This window comes from Diorhabda sublineata, chromosome 8, assembly GCF_026230105.1.
Source record: "Diorhabda sublineata isolate icDioSubl1.1 chromosome 8, icDioSubl1.1, whole genome shotgun sequence".
Lineage (NCBI taxonomy): Eukaryota > Metazoa > Arthropoda > Insecta > Coleoptera > Chrysomelidae > Diorhabda > Diorhabda sublineata.
Genome location: NC_079481.1, coordinates 6,000,605 through 6,022,140, shown reverse-complemented (window position 1 = coordinate 6,022,140; position 21,536 = coordinate 6,000,605). Strand labels below are relative to the sequence as shown.

The 21,536-nt window shown below is 30.0% G+C and overlaps 2 protein-coding genes across 2 annotated transcripts in view; both read left to right on the top strand.

Annotated features, from left to right (window-relative positions):
• Positions 1–13,531, top strand: part of LOC130447859 (uncharacterized) — a 29,382-nt gene extending 15,851 nt beyond the window's left edge. Inside the window, exons 7-16 of the mRNA XM_056784897.1 lie at positions 662–825; positions 2,639–2,815; positions 3,069–3,305; positions 6,084–6,451; positions 8,128–8,333; positions 8,481–8,644; positions 10,186–10,517; positions 10,578–10,782; positions 11,136–11,378; positions 12,915–13,531. Of these exons, the coding sequence (XP_056640875.1) occupies positions 662–825; positions 2,639–2,815; positions 3,069–3,305; positions 6,084–6,451; positions 8,128–8,333; positions 8,481–8,644; positions 10,186–10,517; positions 10,578–10,782; positions 11,136–11,378; positions 12,915–13,351 (2,533 nt within the window). The 3' untranslated portion in view covers positions 13,352–13,531. The remainder of the gene's footprint in view (positions 1–661; positions 826–2,638; positions 2,816–3,068; positions 3,306–6,083; positions 6,452–8,127; positions 8,334–8,480; positions 8,645–10,185; positions 10,518–10,577; positions 10,783–11,135; positions 11,379–12,914) is intronic.
• On the top strand, positions 224–7,148 carry LOC130448424 (cytochrome P450 9e2-like). The gene is made up of 6 exons (XM_056785799.1): positions 224–520; positions 662–825; positions 2,219–2,550; positions 2,611–2,815; positions 3,069–3,305; positions 6,084–7,148. The coding sequence occupies exons 1-6, from the start codon at positions 318–320 to the stop codon at positions 6,518–6,520; spliced, it is 1,578 nt and encodes a 525-aa protein (XP_056641777.1). The 5' UTR covers positions 224–317; the 3' UTR covers positions 6,521–7,148.
• Positions 13,532–21,536: the final 8,005 nt, after the last annotated feature.

Here is a 21,536-nt window from a genome sequence, read left to right as displayed (position 1 = left end):
TTCCTGGGCCATCAACGGAGTCGACATAATGATTATAACACTTTTAAAACCTATTTAAGTGCCTTCTTTTTGACCATTCTACAATGAATATTCGTATCGCTCAATACGAAAGTGGCGCGTTCGCTTTTGGAAACAAAGGGTCAAATTGACATGTTTCGGGTATGGACAGGGCGAACGCGTCCATTTTTTTTCGGAAAATATCGTCCTTCAATGTCATTCATTAAATAAAACACGCGCCGCTGATTACAAATCAAGCAGCTTTTTCTATAAATTGCAGAGAATTTGTTAAAAATAAAGGGATTTGAGAAAACACGATAATGTTATTTTTTATATTTTCGTCAATTATATTCCTAATTTGGATTTACTGTTTTCTTATCGTGCCTCTAACTTTTTGGAAACAAAAAGGAGTGAAACAAAAAGGTTTATGGAATTGTTTTGTAACATCTTGGTTAGTATTTTTGAAACGTCAAAGCGTGGGGGATATGATCAAAAGTTTCTACGATGAATTTCCAGGAAACAGGTAAATAATTCCATAAATTCTTGCCATTATCGTTGCTAGGATCACCAAAATAATATGAAACAGTAATTTAATAAATGTGTACCATTTTCTTCGCCAGATATTATTGATATTTTTACCAGGACAGGACTTGTTTGTTTTCAGATATAGTGGTTTGTATCAATTCAATGCACCAGCGTTAAATATAAGGGATCCTGAATTAATAAAGCAGATAACGGTGAAGGATTTTGAATATTTCAGTGCAAGAAGAACTTACATTCCAGAGGATACCGATCCGTTGTTTGGCAAAAGTTTATTTTTATTAAAAGGTGAATCTTTTTTTGAAGTGATTTTCAAGTTAAAGCCCTTGATTATTCCCATACTGAATGTTTTTAATTTAATATTACAAAATTTACTTAAAAGTTTTGTTAATGTTTCTGATATCAAAATTTTACCTAAATTTCACAGATAGATTTGATTACTTATATAAAGAAAACTATTTCCAACATTTTTACTTGGAAAAACAATTTAATAAGCCAAGAGACATTATATTAATATTATCTCAAAAGTACTTCTTCTCATAGAATATTTTTTAAGCGGTTTTCTACTTGTGAAACTGGACAAACACACAAAAAAACTATTTAGTAATGTGGGTGTCGCGATTATTTGATGCTGATAAAAATCTCGACATCATTCAAACGAATGTTTATACGTATCCAATTTTTTGTCGATTTATCGGATTAGATGGAACATGGGTCATTCATTTTACCTTAGAAATAAAAAGACAGTTGAAATATTAGACTTTAACAGAGAAACATGCTCACAATAAAGCAAAAAATTTTGTCAATACAGTCATTGCCCTTGTATTTTGGGGTACTTTAAACTTTTTTCAAAATATTTTCGTAATATTTTATAACTTTAAAACTTGTCCATTAATGATGGTCGATAGTCGTTTTGTTCAATATCTATCGTTGATTTTTGGGGGTCGTTTATCGTTTGTCGAATTTCGATTTTGATCTGCTAGATTCTTGATTGTTAAAACATTTAAACAATCAAATACTCAACAATCATTAACCAACAATTAAGGTCATGGTCACAGTATTCAGTATTGTTAGAAATTTTTTCTGATTCTTCTTTTCAATGCAACATTTATTTACAAATTGTAATAATTTTTTGACTATAAAACATTTCTCATTCTCAGAATATTTTCGTCGTTTATTATCCAAGCCACTGTCAAATATCAATATTGTCAAATTTTGTCAAATTGTTGATTATCCATTATGTAATGGCGATTTCCGATTCTCCAATGTCTATTGTCAAGTGTCGATTATCCAATGTCCAAGTATCGATTGCCTGGTTTCGATTATCGATTGACTAATGGCGATTTCCGGTTGTCAAATGTCTATTGTCAATTGCTGATGTGAATTATCGATTGTTTGTTATCTATTGTCGGTTGACTACCCAATGTATATTGTGGATGATTGTCGATTCTCGATTTTTATTTGTCAGCTGTCAAATTTTAATTCTTTAGAAACATTCGAACAATCGAATAATTAACGATCAACAATTAATAATAGTGTTTTGGGCTTCGTCTAGATCTGGCCATATAATTATAGTGTGATTCTGTTTTTCTTCTAATGTTTTTTTTTCTCCTGAATTATGAATCTTGATAGCCATACATTGAAACATCCCTCCAACAAATTTACTTTCCACTATTTTCAGGTAAGCGATGGAAAAATTTACGTTCGACGATAAGCCCGACGTTCACCTCTAGCAAATTGAAAGGAATGTTTCATCTAATAAAAGAATGCTCGGATAATTTCACCAAATATTTTTTAAAAAAAGAGTTGGACGTGGTGCCTGTTCAATTTAAAGACGTTTCAGGTCGAATTTGTTCAGATATTATAGCAACTGTTGCGTTCGGAATATCCGTTGATTCTTTAGAAAATCAAGATGATACATTTCATGAAATGATTAGCCGCGTCACCGATCTTTCAAAGTTTTCCAAACTGATCAGATTCTTGGGGTTTTTATTAGCACCGAGATTATTCAAAGTATGTTATAAAGTTGCGCCCTTTGTTGCGCATTTTCTTTCTTTTCTATTCTTTTTTCAGTTACTCAATATTAAATTTGCCGATGAAGATGAAGAAAGATTTTTCAGAAGCCTTGTTGATTGTACAATAAAGGAAAGAGAAGAAAAAAATCTTGTTAGACAGGATATGATACATCTACTATTGCAAACTAGACACGGGGTTAACATTGAAGAGGAAACTACTTCAGACGAAACTGGTTTGGCTGTGATAGAAGATGAAACAACGAGTAAGTTTAATGGCGTTCTCTTTAGGGCCTCAGGAATGTACAGGCTACTATCACTTTTTTTCCAAAGTTTTGACTCAAATTCAAACAATTTCACTTTTTTGAATAGCTTTTTTGAAAACAAAATCAATTTAAGTCAGTTTCTTTACCAAAATATAGGTTTTTACCACACAGAAGGGATTTCCCCAGACAGTATCCTGTTAACTGCGCCAATTGAATTCAAAAAAGTAAGAATATACGTGAAGATTTTTTTCAGGTAAAGAACTTACTGATATAACCAACGAAGATATAACATCTCAAACTTTTCAATTCTTTTTCGCTGGATTTGAATTAGTATCTACGGTGATGTGCTTCATGGCGCATGAATTAGCTGTAAATCAGGATATTCAAAATAAACTGAGAGCAGAAATTGAAGATACAGATGAAAAATGTAATAGAAATGTTACGTATGAAGCTCTCGTTCGAATGAAATATTTAGATATGGTCGTTTCAGGTAATTGAGAAAATAGACTGTTTGCATTTTCTGTGGTAAATCAGTCGTTAAGTTCAAGTTATTATATGCATTGTCTTTGTATGTTTTAACTCTATTAAAATGCTTTCTACGTCCACAATTTTTTGTTATGTGAATAAGAAGCAAGTTTTTGATAAAATTATCTTTTGATGAGTCAAACTTTCGTAATAAACGTGTTAGTTTTCAAATTTATAATCAATATCTGTTTCGGTTAAGGTCAAAATGTGTATCTAGATTTACATTTTGCTGAATTTTACAAAAATTATATAAAAGACATAATATTTTTGAAAATTATAGGAAAACTATAAAAAATTTCGAAAATTTATGGAAAAAATTATAGATATTATAAACATAATTATAAAAATTCAAATAAGATAAAGACACTTGAACATTTTCTAGAATTTTGTATAAATTATATGAAATTATTAAGAAATACATGAAAATTATGTAAACATTTTGAAAAATTCATGAAAATAATGGAAAAATTGTCGTAAAATAGAAATTTTAGAATACTATCAAAATTGGGAGAAATTCATCGACATCTTTAAAAATTATCGAATATAGAATATATGGAAAATTTGAAAAAAATATGGAACTAATAGAAAAGTTATGAGAATTCTGGAAAAAATAAGGAAAATAATAGAAACATGGAATTTGTGGCGAAATTAAAAAGTTATTATAGGAACATCTTTAGAATTATGAAAAAGAAATTTTGACTATTTATTTTAGAAAATTATTATAAACAGAAAAACTGAATGAAATAGAAAATTATAGGAATATGATGAAATTTATGGAAAAGGTGTGAGAGTTTTGAGAAACAATGAAAAATAAATGAAAATTCTAGGACTATTATGAAAAGTTTCTCAAATTTATGAGGAAGGTTATGAAAAATATAAGAAAATCAGTAAATAACCTAAATTTTTGTAAAAGTTATTGGAAATTATTGAAATACTTATGTAAATTATGGAAAATGTATGGACATTATGGAAAATTTATGAAACTTTTACAAGCATTAAGAAAATTTGAAGAATATAATTATTGGAAATCTGTGAGGAGATTAAGAAGGTTTTGAAAAAAATTATGAAACGTTATTTTTTTTTTGGAAAATTATAAAAATTTTCAATAAATTTGGAAAATTATAGAAAACATATAAAAACTCTGATAAATCACAATCAAAATTATAAAAATATTATGTAAATTCCAAAAAAAATCATGAAAATTATAGAAAAAATCAATGAAATTTTGTGAAATTCAAAAAAAGAGGATTATTATAACTATGGGAAGAAAATGAAAATTTAGAGAAATCATCAGAAAAGTATCGAAAATTTGTAGGAAACTTAAGGAAGGGGGTGAAAAATCAAGGAATTTCATCACTATCATTAAAATGTTGAGTAAAAATATGGAAATTATGAATATTTTAGAAAATATTGAGTAAAACTTTTGAAAATCATAGAAGCACAATAAAATTATGAAAAAACATTTAATTTTGATAGGATTTTAGAAAATTATGAAAATTTTTAAGAATATTTTGAAAAATCATAAAAATTCTTAGAAACCACGAAAAATTTAACAAAAATATGACGAAAGATGACGAAAATTCTAGTAAAATTTATCAAAATTATGGAAAATGAAAATATTGAAATATTTATGAAAATTATAACAAAATTATCGAAAATTCAAAGAAATCGTGAAAGTTTTGTAGAAATTTAGTGAAACCACAAGTTTTTTTGAAAAATCATAAAAGTAATAGAGAAAAATCGCAAAAATTATAGATGTGAAAATTATAAAGAATTAAAAAATGATATTTACGGAAATAATGAGATATTTATAAAAATTTTAAAAAACGACAAATTTGAAAAAAAATGTGCAAACAGGTAAATTATGAAAAATTTTGTGGAAAGTATGGGAAATTTGTTAAAAGAAATGCATATGAATGAATAAAAAATACATGGAAATGGAAAAATCGAAAATGTATGAGAATTAATGACGCATTATGAAAATTTCGAGAATATATGTAAATTATTGGAAATATATAAAAAAATTATGAAGATTTCGGTTAAATTTATGAAACGTTTACTTTTATTTTGGAAAATAAAAAATTTTAAAAAAATTATGAGAATTCTAGTATATTATGAAAAATCCATCATTATATAAAGAAAAAACGTGAAAATTATAGAAAAGTCAAGATATGCGAATTTTTTAAATTATGAAAAAAGTGAAAATTTTCAGAAATCAAGAAATTTATGAAAATATGAATTATGGAAATTTGAATTATGAGAAATTATGAATATTTTGAAAAATATTGAGAAAAACCTATGAAACTCACAGAAACACAACAAAATTATAAAAAAACAATTAATTTTGGAAAATTATGAAAATTTTGAATGAATTTTAATAATTATCAAGAAATCATGAAAATTCTCAAAAAGCATAAAAAACTTATAAAAATTATGAAAAGATAACGGGAATTTTAGTAAAATTTAACAAAATTATAAGAACATGAAAATATTGAGACATTTATAGAAATTATAACAAAATAATCGAAAATTCATGAAAACCATGAAAAAATTAAGTAAAATCAAAAAAAATTATGGAAATCTTAAAAAATCATGAAAAAATCATTTAAATTATAAAAAAGTAAAATTATAATCCTTTTATAAATTAAATTGTTAAATAATTTATTGTTGCCTCTTAAAATTAAAAACTTTGGGGACAAATCAGGCCAGTTAACAATATTTATAATTGATTAATTAATTGCAGAAACCCTTCGAAAATGGCCTCCTCAAACTGGAACAGAAAGAATCTGCACCAAACCCTATACCATCCAACCGTCAACTTTGGAAGAACGTCCGATTGATTTAAAACAAGGAACCGTTGTTGTATTTCCAGTATTCGGTATACACCGAGATCCAGAATATTTCCCGAACCCCGAACGTTTCGACCCCGAAAGATTCAACGACGAGAATAAACATAAGATAAGGTCTTACAGTTATCTGCCTTTCGGATCTGGTCCCAGAGGTTGTATCGCGTCCAAACTTGCAATATTGGAAACGAAAATTTTCTTTTATACGCTTTTGATTAAATTCGAATTGGTGCCTATTGGGAAAACGTGCGTACCTCTAAAACTGGCAAAAAATCCAGCTCTGATTGCAGTGGAAGACGGTTGCTGGCTGGGATTGAGGAAAATAAAACACTAAATTCGAATTTTTACTTCATTTATGATCTATAATGACAATCTATTAGTTTTTACTCTGAATTAATCAGATTTTATTGTAAAAATTTTATGTTTTTTATTATTTTTATTGATTTAAAATATAGTAAGACTTCACTTGATGCCCGTTAATATCTAATTTTTGTACTGAAGAAGAAGAAATATTATGAAGACTTCTAGAATTAAGTCAAGTACCAAAAATTATTACAGTTTTAGTTGCAAAACTAACGTGATTATTATATCTATAGAAGGACGTAGGGCTGGGACATCAACAGGTGATTTTTAATTCACCAGGACGTGATCTTTTTCAGTCATATAAAAAAAATGGCTTTATATTGAGAAAATGACGACGTCATGATACAATGTCATCCCTCTGAGTACAATTTTCATGCATCCATTTAAAACAATAAATACACTGAAACCAATCTTCGATTTTTTCAGTTTCATATTCTTCTCCAGTTGAATCTTCACTATCCAAATTTATTTTACATTCTTCGTAAGAAGTTAATTCCACCTTCTTTTTATACCCTTTTGAAGTCTGCTACTTATTTTGCACGTTTTTTTGCAGTGTTGTCAATATCACAAAGAAATCAATAAAGAGTTTCGAAGCTGTTTGTTATAATTTCTTTTCCCTGAAGCTGTAATATAATCCGTTCCTGAAATATAAAAGCAACTGAAGCTATTCCAAGAAGAGAGAAAATGAGTATTTTAGCTTATGCCGATGATGCAGCATAGCAACAGCAGAGAGTAATAGTGGCCTGAAAATACTGGCACGAACCTTCTTAGATAAGACTGAATATATGAAAGTGCGGAGAGTTGCGGAGCCCAATCATTCAACGCCAACGTTATGGGATACACCTACTATGAACAGCAACAATAAAATAGAAGAAGAAATACAGATGAATTTAAATGCAGCCAGTAGATGCTTTTGGAGCTTATCGGAATTACTTAAAAGCAAACTGCTGTCAAAAAATACGAAAATAAAAATATAAAAACACACCCAGAAGAAGTTAATAACATTTGAAAATATTGAGGGCCAGTTTTCGAAGGATGAGTAAAAACAGGGACCGGTAAAGGAAACCAGATATTGGGGCTGTCATAAGAAGTAGAAGAATTAAGTGGCTGGGCCATGTTAGAAGAAGAGTGTGGAGAGGTCAACCAGAAAGGAGGCGCCCACTGGGAAGACCAAGAGCAAGATGGAATGACCAAGTGGGTGAAGATGTAAGACAACTTGTTGGAGAGGACAAAAATCAACTTGGTTTTGAGTAGCCACAGTATTAGTTGTAGTAGTATCGAAATATCTCAAACTCTCTCACTGAAACTTTTCAATTCTGTTTCCACAAAAAAGGTGCCACGTTATGTTGAACCAAAACGGGAGATTTTCGTGTGTAACTTGATTTTTAATATATTTATTCCGTTGTAAACAAATTCAATGTCATTTATGAAATAATTCACGTCGCACCGCAGACTACAAATTAAGGAGCTATTTTTATAAATTGCAATTGATGCGTACAACGTCAACAACAGAAATGAACGAAGTTTAAACATTCTAGCGAAGAATTTATTAGAAACAAAGTTATTTGAAAAAACGCGACAATGTTATTTTTTATACTTTCGTCAATTATATTCCTAATTTGGATTTACTGTTGTCTTATTGCGCCTCTAACTTTTTGGAGACAGAAAGGCGTGAAACAAAAAGGTTTGTGGAATTGTTTTGTAACATCTTGGTTAGTATTTTTGAAACGTCAAAGTGTGGCGGATATGGTCAAAAGTTTCTACGATGAATTTCCAGGAAACAGGTAAAAATAAATAATTTCATAAATTCTTGCCATTATCCTTGCTAGGATCACCAAAATAATATGTAACAGTAATTTAATAAATGTGTACCATTTTCTTCGCCAGATATTATTGATATTTTTACCAGGCCAGGACTTGTTTGTTTTCAGATATAGTGGTTTGTATCAATTCAATGCACCAGCGTTAAATATAAGGGATCCTGAATTAATAAAGCAGATAACGGTGAAGGATTTTGAATATTTCAGTGCAAGAAGAACTTACATTCCAGAGGATACCGATCCGTTGTTTGGCAAAAGTTTATTTTTATTAAAAGGTGAATCTTTTTTTGAAGTGATTTTCAAGTTAAAGCCCTTGATTATTCCCATACTGAATGTTTTTAATTTAATATTACAAAATTTACTTAAAAGTTTTGTTAATGTTTCTGAGGTCAAAATTTTACCTAAATTTCACAGATAGATTTGATTACTTATAAAAGAATACTATTTCCAATATTTTTACGTGGAAAAACAATTTAATAAGCCAAAGGACATTATAGATGAAGCTTGGGTCATTCATTTTACCTCAAAAAAAAAAGTACAATCAAAATAATGGATCTTAACGGAGAAACGTTCTCACAAGAAAGAAAAAACCGTTTTTTTTTGTTCAATAAACTGTATTTTGGGATACTTTGTTATTTCGAAATGTTGTTGTCATCTTTTATAACTTTTCGATTGTTGGTGGTCGATTATCGATTGTAGATTCTCGATTTTGTTCTATTCTATCGGTTGGCAAATTTTGATTCTCGATTGTTTAAATACCCAAACACTCAACAATCATCAACCAACAAACAACGTGATGGTCACAGAATAGAATCCTTAAGACTTTTTGCTGTTTCTTCTCTATATCCAACATTTTTTCAAAATATTTTCGTGGTTTTTTATAAGTCTACTATCCAATGTCCACTGTCAAGTGTCAATTGTTAAATTTTTGATTCTTTAGAAACATTCCAACAATCGAATAATCAACAATCAACAAACAACAATTAAGATCATGGCCACAGTGTTTCGAAATTCTTGAGACCTTTTCTCTAATTCTTCTGTTTTCGTCGTTTTTTATAAAACGATTATCCAATGTCTATTTTCACTTATCGATTGACTAATCGCGATTTCCGGTTGTCAAATGTCTATTGTCGAGTGTCGTTTATCGATTGACTACTGGCGATTTCCGGTTGTCAAATGTCTATTGTCGAGTGTCGATTATCGATTGTTGATGTGAATTATCGATTGTTTATTACCTAGTGTCGGTTGATTGTCCAATATTTATTGTCGAGTGTCGATGATCTAAATTCTGATCAATGTCGATTCTTCAGAAGTAATCAAACAATCGAGTAATCAACGATCATCAAGCAGCAATCAACAATCAAAGTTATGGCCATAGTGCTTTGGGATTCTTGAGACTTTCTTATAAATCGATTATCCAATGTATATTTTCCAGTATAGATTAACTAATGGCGATTTCCGGTTTACCAATGTCTATTGTAGACTCTTATCGATTGTTAATGTCGATTATTGATTGTTCTTTGTTTATTGTCTGTCACATATTTCAATGTAATTTTTTTACTATTTACGCTTCTTTGTTTTTCTCTTTATTCTTCTACTAAATTTTTGTCAATTTCATAATTTTACTTTTATTATTTAATTTGAATTTTCGTTATAATATATAGAATGATATACGGGGAAAAATCAATATGTAACCATGCAAATAGTTCGACACTGTCTTTTTTGTCCTCATCCCAATAATTGTCTAGATCTGGCCATTCTTGAAAGTTCTAGTTTGAAGCATCCCTCCAACAAATTTACTTTCCACTATTTTCAGGTGAACGATGGAAAAATATGCGTTCGACGATAAGCCCGACGTTCACCTCTAGCAAATTGAAAGGAATGTTTCATCTAATAAAAGAATGCTCGGATAATTTCACCAAATATTTCTTAAAAAAAAAGTTGGACGTGGTGCCTGTTCAATTTAAAGACGTTTCAGGTCGAATTTGTTCAGATATTATAGCAACTGTTGCGTTCGGAATATCCGTTGATTCGTTAGAAAATCAAGATGATATATTTTATGAAATGGTTAGCCGCGTCACCGATCTTTCAAAGTTTTCCAAACTGATCAGATTCTTGGGGTTTCTATTAGCACCGAGATTATTCAAAGTATGTTATAAAGTTGCGCCCTTTGTTACGCATTTTCTTTCTTTTCTATTCTTTTTTCAGTTACTCAATATTAAATTGGCCGATGAAGACGAAGAAAGGTTTTTCAGAAGCCTTGTTGATTGTACAATAAAGGAAAGAGAAGAAAAAAATCTTGTTAGACAGGATATGATACATCTACTATTGCAAACTAGACACGGGGTTAACATTGAAGAGGAAACTACTTCAGACGAAATTGGTTTGGCTGTGATAGAAGATGAAACAACGAGTAAGTTTAATGGCGTTTTCTTTGCTCTAATAACTGTCAAATTTCCCATCTGTTAGCCATTAAGCCAAATCCATTTGGTATTGATACCTTTGGGTAAATGTCCTCCTTGATTGCTCAGTTTTTCAGCTTACTAGGACCTCAGGAATGTACAGGTTACTATCACTTTTTTGTCCAAAGTTTTGACTCAAATTCAAACCATTTCACTTTTTTGAAAACAAAATCAATTTAAGTCAGTTTCTTTACCAAAATATAGGTTTTTACCACACAGAAGGGATTTCGCCAGACAGTATCCTGTTCACTGCGCCAGTTGAATTTAAAAAATTGAAAATACACGTTAAGATTTTTTTTTTCAGATAAAGGAAATGTTCTTACTGATATCACCAACGAAGATATAACTTCCCAAGCTTTTCTATTCTTTTTTGCTGGATTTGAATCGGTATCTACGCTGATGTGCTTCATGGCGCATGAATTAGCTGTAAATCAGGATATTCAAAATAAACTGAGAGCAGAAATTGAAGATACAGATGAAAAATGTAATAGAAATGTTACGTATGAAGCTCTTGTTCGAATGAAATATTTAGATATGGTCGTTTCAGGTAAAAAGACATCTACGTCGACAATTTTTTGTTATGTGAATAAGAAGCAAGTTTTTATAAAATTATCTTTTGATGAGTCAAAATTTAATAATAAATTTAAGTTAGTATACAAATGAAAACATTGTAGATACGGCAACGTGTTATTTTGCAGATTTATAACACTATGACAATTTTTGAAAATAGATATTTTGGAAAAAAAATTATGAAAATTAAAGATACATGTGAAATTATTAGGAAATGCATGAACATTATGAGAAAATTATAAAAAATGTACGAAAATTCTGAAACAATTACGAAAAATTTATGAAAATTATAGAAATATGAAATTTTTTTGCAAAAATGAATATTTATTGGAAAGTTATGATAATTTTTCAAAAATTATTGAAACATCTGTAAAAATTGATATATTAATATGAAAATTTTGAAAAAAAAGGAAGAAATTATAAACAACTTTAGAAATTTTTGAAAAATTGAGAAAAACTTATGGAAGTGATAGAAACATGATGCAATTTATGGAAAATTCATGGAAACTTTGAACAGACTATGGAAAACAGGAAATTAAAAAAATTGATTAGATTTTGAAAATTATGGGAAAGTTATGATAGTTAAGGAAAACTTACGAAAATTATGTCAATATTAAGAAATTTTTTGAAAATTTCTGGAAATAATGAAAAATGTATGAAAATAATAGAGGACTTTGGAAAAAATTATGAAAAAATTATGAAAATTATGTAAACACGTAAATTTTGGAAAATTTATGAGAATTTTGTGGAAACTATGGGAAATTTGCTAAGAAACATGCATGTGAATTATATAAAATGCATGGAAATTAAAGAAAATGTATGAAAAATGTATAAAAATTATGAAAATTTCGAGAATATATGTAAATTATTGGAAATATATGAAGAAATTATGAAGATTTCGGTAAAATTTATGAAACGTTTACTTTTATTTTGGAAAATTATAATAATTTTGAATTAACTTACAAATAATTTTGAAAATTTTAAGAAAATAATGAGAATTCTAAAATATCACGGAAAATTCATCATCATGAAAAGGAAAAACGTGAAAATTATGTAGAATTCGAGAAATGAGGATTTTCAAAATTATGAAAAAAAATTTTCAGAAATAATGAAAAAAAATATTAATTTTGGAAGGATTTTAGAAAACTATAAACTATAAAAAATTTTAGTAAAATTTAACAAAATCATAGGAACATGAAAATATTGAGACATTTATAGAAATTATAACAAAATTATCGAAAATTCATGAAAACCATGAAAAGATAAGTAAAATCAACAAAAATTATGGCAATTTTGAAAAATCATGAAAATAATAGAGAAAAATCGCAATCATTATAGAAATTTATAAAAAAAGGAGAAATAATACTTATGAAAAACATGAAAAAATAATTTTATATTAATAATGAATTAAATTATTGAATAATTTATAGTTGCCACTTGAAATTAAAAACTTTGGGAACAAATCAGGCCATTTAACAATATTAATAATTGATAAATGATTAATTCATTGCAGAAACCCTTCGAAAATGGCCTTCTCAAGCTGGAGCAGAAAGAATTTGCACCAAACCCTATACCATCCAGCCGTCAACTTCGGAAGAACGTCCGATTGATTTAAAACAAGGAACCGTTGTTGTATTTCCAGTATTCGGTATACACCGAGATCCAGAATATTTCCCGAACCCCGAACGTTTCGACCCCGAAAGATTCAACGACGAGAATAAACATAAAATAAGGCCTTACAGTTATCTGCCTTTCGGATCTGGTCCCAGAGGTTGTATCGCGTCCAGACTTGCAATATTGGAAACGAAAATTTTCTTTTATACGCTTTTGATTAAATTCGAATTGGTGCCTATTGGGAAAACGTGCGTACCTCTAAAACTGGCAAAAAATCCAGCTCTGATTGCAGTGGAAGACGGTTGCTGGCTGGGATTGAGGAAAATAAAACACTAAATTCGAATTTTTACTTCATTTATGATCTATAATGACAATCTATTAGTTTTTACTCTGAATTAATCAGATTTTATTGTAAAAATTTTATGTTTTTTATTATTTTTATTGATTTAAAATATAGTAAGACTTCACTTGATGCCCGTTAATATCTAATTTTTGTACTGAAGAAGAAGAAATATTATGAAGACTTCTAGAATTAAATCAAACACCAAGAATTATTACAGTTTTAGTTGCAAAACTAACATGATTATTATATCTATAGAAGGACGTAGGGCTGGGACATCAACAGGTGATTTTTAATTCACCGGGACATGATTTCCTTTAGTCATATGACGAAAAAAATGACTTTATATTGAGAAAAAGACGACGTCATGACACAATGCTCCTTTTCGTAAGAATTTAACTACTTTACTACCTTGTCACCATACACAAATTTGATATCGCCACATTTAATAAGAAACTTACGCTTTAATTGCTTTAACAATGGGACGCCACTGAATTACGGCACAATCCTTTCAAATTTTTTCTACTTTTATCAATTTTTTTGCTCCTTTCTAGGATTCAACTATTTCACTCTTCCGCTTTAATTACTTTAACACGAGGACGCCACTGAAAACGGCATAATACTTCCATGTTTTTTCTAGTTTTACAAATTTTTTGTTCCTTATTGTAAGAATTCAACTATTTTACTACTTTATCGCCATAGACAAATTTTATAACGCCACATTTAATAAGAAACTTCCGCTTTAATTACTTTAACACGAGGACGCCACTGAAAACGGCATAATACTTCCATGTTTTTTCTAGTTTTACAAATTTTTTGCTCCTTATTGTAAGAATTCAACTATTTTACTACTTTATCGCCATAGACAAATTTTATAACGCCACATTTAATAAGAAACTTCCGCTTTAATTACTTTAACACGAGGACGCCACTGAAAACGGCATAATACTTCCATGTTTTTTCTAGTTTTACAAATTTTTTGCTCCTTATTGTAAGAATTCAACTATTTTACTACTTTATCGCCATAGACAAATTTTATAACGCCACATTTAATAAGAAACTTCTGCTTTAATTACTTTAACACGAGGACGCCACTGAAAACGGCATAATACTTCCATGTTTTTTCTACTTTTACAAATTTTTTGCTCCTTATTGTAAGAATTCAACTATTTTACTACTTTATCGCCATAGACAAATTTTATAACGCCACATTTAATAAGAAACTTCCGCTTTAATTACTTTAACACGAGGACGCCACTGAAAACGGCATAATACTTCCATGTTTTTTCTAGTTTTACAAATTTTTTGCTCCTTATTGTAAGAATTCAACTATTTTACTACTTTATCGCCATAGACAAATTTTATAACGCCACATTTAATAAGAAACTTCTGCTTTAATTACTTTAACACGAGGACGCCACTGAAAACGGCATAATACTTCCATGTTTTTTCTAGTTTTACAAATTTTTTGCTCCTTATTGTAAGAATTCAACTATTTTACTACTTTATCGCCATAGACAAATTTTATAACGCCACATTTAATAAGAAACTTCCGCTTTAATTACTTTAACACGAGGACGCCACTGAAAACGGCATAATACTTCCATGTTTTTTCTAGTTTTACAAATTTTTTGCTCCTTATTGTAAGAATTCAACTATTTTACTACTTTATCGCCATAGACAAATTTTATAACGCCACATTTAATAAGAAACTTCCGCTTTAATTACTTTAACACGAGGACGCCACTGAAAACGGCATAATACTTCCATGTTTTTTCTAGTTTTACAAATTTTTTGCTCCTTATTGTAAGAATTCAACTATTTTACTACTTTATCGCCATAGACAAATTTTATAACGCCACATTTAATAAGAAACTTCTGCTTTAATTACTTTAACACGAGGACGCCACTGAAAACGGCATAATACTTCCATGTTTTTTCTACTTTTACAAATTTTTTGCTCCTTATTGTAAGAATTCAACTATTTTACTACTTTATCGCCATAGACAAATTTTATAACGCCACATTTAATAAGAAACTTCTGCTTTAATTACTTTAACACGAGGACGCCACTGAAAACGGCATAATACTTCCATGTTTTTTCTACTTTTACAAATTTTTTGCTCCTTATTGTAAGAATTCAACTATTTTACTACTTTATCGCCATAGACAAATTTTATAACGCCACATTTAATAAGAAACTTCCGCTTTAATTACTTTAACACGAGGACGCCACTGAAAACGGCATAATACTTCCATGTTTTTTCTACTTTTACAAATTTTTTGCTCCTTATTGTAAGAATTCAACTATTTTACTACTTTATCGCCATAGACAAATTTTATAACGCCACATTTAATAAGAAACTTCCGCTTTAATTACTTTAACAATGAGACGCCACTGAAATCGGCACAATCCTTTAATATTTTCATTTTTCATCTAATATTTCGCTGCTCGAAGTATTTAAACGTTCTTTTCATAAGTAAACAGACAAGAAGCTTTTGGAATTATCATCTTGGATCAGGTAGATCATCTATCAACTAATTACTAATCCAAACTCACACTAAATATTCTTTTTTGATTTTCATACTCCCAACTATCAATAAAATGTTTTAATTCTTATTCAATGTCGATTCAGATGAAAATTTCATCACTCTCGCACACAATCTAGTCACCGTATAAGTGAAGACAATTAATTTTTAACAATTCCAAAATTACGACATGAATATTCAGTAGGTTCAATTAGGGTTACCAAAATTATTAACCTATTTATTTCGACCTCGAATTTATTAGTTTTCTATATAATTCGCGCAATTTATGACCGTTATGATTTGAACGGTGATTTATCATGACTGGAGGGTAAGCTTTGATATCTCGGTATCATAGACTCCGTTTGACGCGCCTCGCAGAACACACCTTAGATCGTTATTGAGACCGTTTATACACGTTTAAAATGAGACATATAAACATTTACGTCTAATAAATTTATTACGTAAATTGCGTTTATGTGTATTGCGTTGCGTATATTCAGTAACCTAAATTAATTAGGTAGTTTTTTATGTAATTAAAATTGCTGTGTCGTAACATACTTACACAGGACTGTAACACAAAAAATAACAATATAAGCTTTAATCGAAAATAGACTTGGTCAGAGAGCCGTTGCTATAGTCCAGTCATTTTAAGTAGATTTCGGAAAATCGAGATACCCAGCTATAAAATCGTTTAAACTTGTTCATTTGATATCCCAAAACTCCTCTCGTAACTCACATATAATTCGATATGAGCAAACTTTAAAAATCGGGAGTCAAAAGTTGAAAAAATCGATTTTTTGTACATTTTTTGCAAATAACTCGTTTCCTATGGGTTTTTCGCTATTTGTGTATATTATCAATATTGTAGAGCGTTGAATTCTCTACAAGTTTTGTTATAAAAATTTTTTCATACGGTGAGTCGTTTCTGAGATAGAGGTCAGATTATTTTCCAGCATTTCCATTATTTTCCATCATATCCATTTGTCTAGTAGTCCAGTCATTTGACGTAGTTCATCTAGGAAAATCTAGATACTCAGCTATAAAGTCGTTTAAACTTGTTCATTTGATATCCCAAAACTCCTCTCGTAACTCACATATAATTCGATATGAGCAAACTTTAAAAATCGGGAGTCAAAAGTTGAAAAAATCGATTTTTTGTACATTTTTTGCAAATAACTCGTTTCCTATGGGTTTTTCGCTATTTGTGTATATTATCAATATTGTAGAGCGTTGAATTCTCTACAACTTTTGTTATAAAAATTTTTTCATACGGTGAGTCGTTTCTGAGATAGAGGTCAGATTATTTTCCAGCAGTCTTCGTCATATCCATTTGTCTAGTAGTCCAGTCATTTGAGGTAGTTCATCTAGGAAAATCTAGATACTCAGCTATAAAGTCGCTTAAACTTGTTTACTTGACATCCTGAAACTCCTCCCAAAACTCACATATAATTCGATGTAAACAACTTTAAAAATCGGGAGTCAAAAGTTGAAAAAATCGATTTTTTGTACATTTTTTGCAAATAACTCGTTTCCTATGGGTTTTTCGCTATTTGTGTATATTATCAATATTGTAGAGCGTTGAATTCTCTATAACTTTTGTTATCAAAATTTTTTCGTACGGTGAGTCGTTTCTGAGATAAAGGGTAGTTCCGATCAAAATAATCTCTTATAAAGTTTATTGCTAAATATCTAATTATAAATAAATCTCATTTTTTATCAACAATTACATTATATTTAAATATTTTTTGCTCAATTATTTATTCTAAATCAAGTTTAAATTCATTTAATAGCACTTACCTGTCCTTGTAGCTTCAAAATCGTAGAGAAAAAATTTCAATCATATTATGATTAAAATCTTTTTTATAGTAATTATTCTTGAATAAATAAAAAATAATAGGGAATAAATAAAAAAGTTATTAATATTTATTAAAAAATTTCATTCGATACATTTGTAATTGTTAAAATAAAAAAAAACAAATAAAAAATAATTATAAGGACAATGAGTTCTAATTTGAATTTTCTTCTTCTTCATCGTCGTCGTCTTCCCGCTGAACTGGACAGTTTTCTTCTTCAAATGTTGCTGCAAGTTCATCCAAATTATTATTATTTTGATCGGGACTATCAGTTGATTTCAAACGGGATTTTAACCGCCCTCTATCTCAGAAACGACTCACCGTATGAAAAAATTTTTACAACAAAAGTTGTAGAGAATTTAATGCTTTACAATATTGATAGTAAATACAAATAGCGAAAAACCCATAGGAAACGAGTTATTTGCAAAAAATTTGCAAAAAAATCGATTTTTTTGACTTTTGACCTACGATTTTTAAAATTGCTTACATCGAATTATATGTGAGTTTTAAGAGAAGTTTTAGGATGTCAAATAAACAATTTTAAGCGATTTTATAGCTGAGTATCTAAATTTTCCTAGATGAACTACCTCAAATGACTGGACAACTAGACAATTGGATATGAAGAACACTGCTGGAAAATAATCTGACCCCTATCTCAGAAACGACTCACCGTATGAAAAAATTTTTACAACAAAAGTTGTAGAGAATTTAATGCTTTACAATATTGATAGTAAATACAAATAGCGAAAAACCCATAGGAAACGAGTTATTTGCAAAAAATGTGCAAAAAATCGATTTTTTCAACTTTTGACTCCCGATTTTTAAAGTTTGCTCATATCGAATTATATGTGAGTTACGAGAGGAGTTTTGGGATATCAAATGAACAAGTTTAAACGATTTTATAGCTGAGTATCTAGATTTTCCTAGATGAACTACTTCAAATGACTGGACTACTAGACAATTGGATATGACGAAGACTGCTGGAAAATAATCTGACCCCTATCTCAGAAACGACTCACCGTATGAAAAAATTTTTACAACAAAAGTTGTAGAGAATTTAATGCTTTACAATATTGATAGTAAATACAAATAGCGAAAAACCCATAGGAAACGAGTTATTTGCAAAAAATGTACAAAAAATCGATTTTTTCAACTTTTGACTCCCGATTTTTAAAGTTTGCTCATATCGAATTATATGTGAGTTACGAGAGGAGTTTTGGGATATCAAATGAACAAGTTTAAACGATTTTATAGCTGAGTATCTAGATTTTCCTAGATGAACTACTTCAAATGACTGGACTACTAGACAATTGGATATGACGAAGACTGCTGGAAAATAATCTGACCCCTATCTCAGAAACGACTCACCGTATGAAAAAATTTTACAACAAAAGTTGTAGAGAATCTAATGCTTTACAATATTGATAGTAAATACAAATAGCGAAAAACCCATAGGAAACGAGTTATTTGCAAAAAATGTGCAAAAAAATCGATTTTTTTGACTTTTGACCCACGATTTTTAAAGTTGATTACATCGAATTATATGTGAGTTTTAAGAGAAGTTTTAGGATTTCAAATGAACAAGTTCAAACGACTTTATAGCTAGATATTCCGATTTTCCTAGGTGAACTACCTTAAATGACTAACTACTGGACAATTGGATATGACGAAGACTGCTGGAAAGTAACCTGACCCTAAAACATCCGCGATTGGTCGGAAAGCGCGCTCGATTTTGGAACAGCATCATCTGCATTAAAGGTTGGAACAACGAGGATCTATTCTGTTCTCAGATGAGACCAGAATATGTCCCCATGGTAGTAAATGTACCGAAGACCAAGAGAGCGATTTGCAGATTGGTGCTTTGAAGAGCAGAGTGCTAATGGAGATGGTCTGGGGTGGAATTTCTATTGGAGACGTACCGACTTGTGTTCATTCGTAAAGGCGACCGTGTTCGCGAAAGAAGAGGTCTAACGGCTGATAGATATATCGAGGAGATTGTAGCAATTCATCTGGTACTCTCTAAGTCGATAACATTGGGGACGAATTTACCTTTATGCAAGACTGCACACCGCCAGAATTGCAGAATTGTGAAACAGAAAGATCGTTCTCAGTTTTAAAGAGAATAAAAAATGTAGATCGCTCTACAATGTCATTGACAAGACTGTGCATTGAAAATGAGTTGTTACAGAATTTGGATGAGATAATTGAAAATTTCGCCACAACTAAATCGAGAAAGAAGTTTATTAAATAATTTGAAGCTGATATATTATATTTTAACGAGTTCTAGCTGATTTTGATTACCTCAAGTGGACACCGGGTCGATTTTAGCCCCAATAAGTTTTTGAACTTGTATTCTATACCATGAATTCGGTCCTGTTTCAAATGAGAAACAAATTCGATCATTTTCAACTTTGATGTGCATTCTATTTTAAAAAAATTGTTCCAAGTCATTCAAGGTTTATGTGAATGTTTAAAATGTTACATATTCGTAGAAGTATATTTGCTCTAAGATCAATTAGTACTTTCTCTTTCACTCCAAACTTGATGAATAGAGGGTAGATTCGATACAATTAGTAGTTGTGATTTGAAGTGAGTGGCAAGAAGATTGATTGGAGTTGAAACGAGACTATTGATGGATTAATTGGAGGATAAAATATATGGAAATAATTGGATGATAAATTTATGTAAGTTCAATTAATAAAACAGCACATTTTGGTAATATCTGTAATAATTAAATATTTTTTTCTACTACCGTGTGTAAATTACGTACTTAATACTCACTTTCGAGTGTGTAAAACTTTACTTTACGCACTAGTGCGTAAAAAAACGTGATATTAAGGTCTCCGTAGTCTAGCGGCTAGAGTACGAGGCTAATAGGCGGAAGGTCCCAGGTTCAAGTCGCTCTGATGCAATTTTTTTTTATTTTTCTACTTATGTAGTAATAATTATTTTTAAGTGGCATTCATATATCCCGAAAAGAAGAGTTGACACATTTAATAACACAAATTTGTCTGTTGTTTTGTTAATTTGTTCTAATCTTGATTAAAATGTTCACAATATTGATAAATATAAGGAAAATTACCATTAAACTTTTGTATTTTCATAAAATTATGGCTAGTAGAAAAAATGTTGTATGCAATTCGTGTGTAAAGGCGTTTTTTCGATAGCCAATGGGATTCTAAATAATCTGAAAATACTTGTAAACCTAACCATCAAGTCTTTCTCATCTGGTGTCTCGTTTCTAAGCTTTTCAACTTGTTCATGTGTGGTAATGTGTGGTAATAGTTTTTGGGAACGACCTCCTCAACTTTTTCTAAATATGCCATCTGTTTGAAATAATCTGTTTACTAACATCAACCACTATTTCAAACAAGGGTGCTTGGCTTTATCAATGAAAATTTGCTCCACAAACTTGATGAACTAAAAATTTTTTCATTTTTCTTGTATATGTAGATAGATCTTGGGGTATCAAATACACTGCAACCCAAAGGATCTTTTGTGTACCCCTATTCCAGTGAGTCAGAGATCTTAGTCTTCTATTTCATACGCTCCCAGGTGGAGAGAATGTGGATAGAGGTTCCGTCCTCTGCGCAACATCTGCACGCCGCTATATCTGCTAGGTCTAGTGTCTTCGGGTGTTTGTTGAGGCGATAGTGCCTCGATAAAGCTCAGCAGATCTACTCTGGTTATAGTTTCCCATAAGAGTCTTTACTTGTCTCAGCAGGTCTCTGTAGGTTCTCCCAATAACTGGTTTTCCTCCTACCAACCTTTTTTTTCAATGCTTTTGCTAACGTCGTAG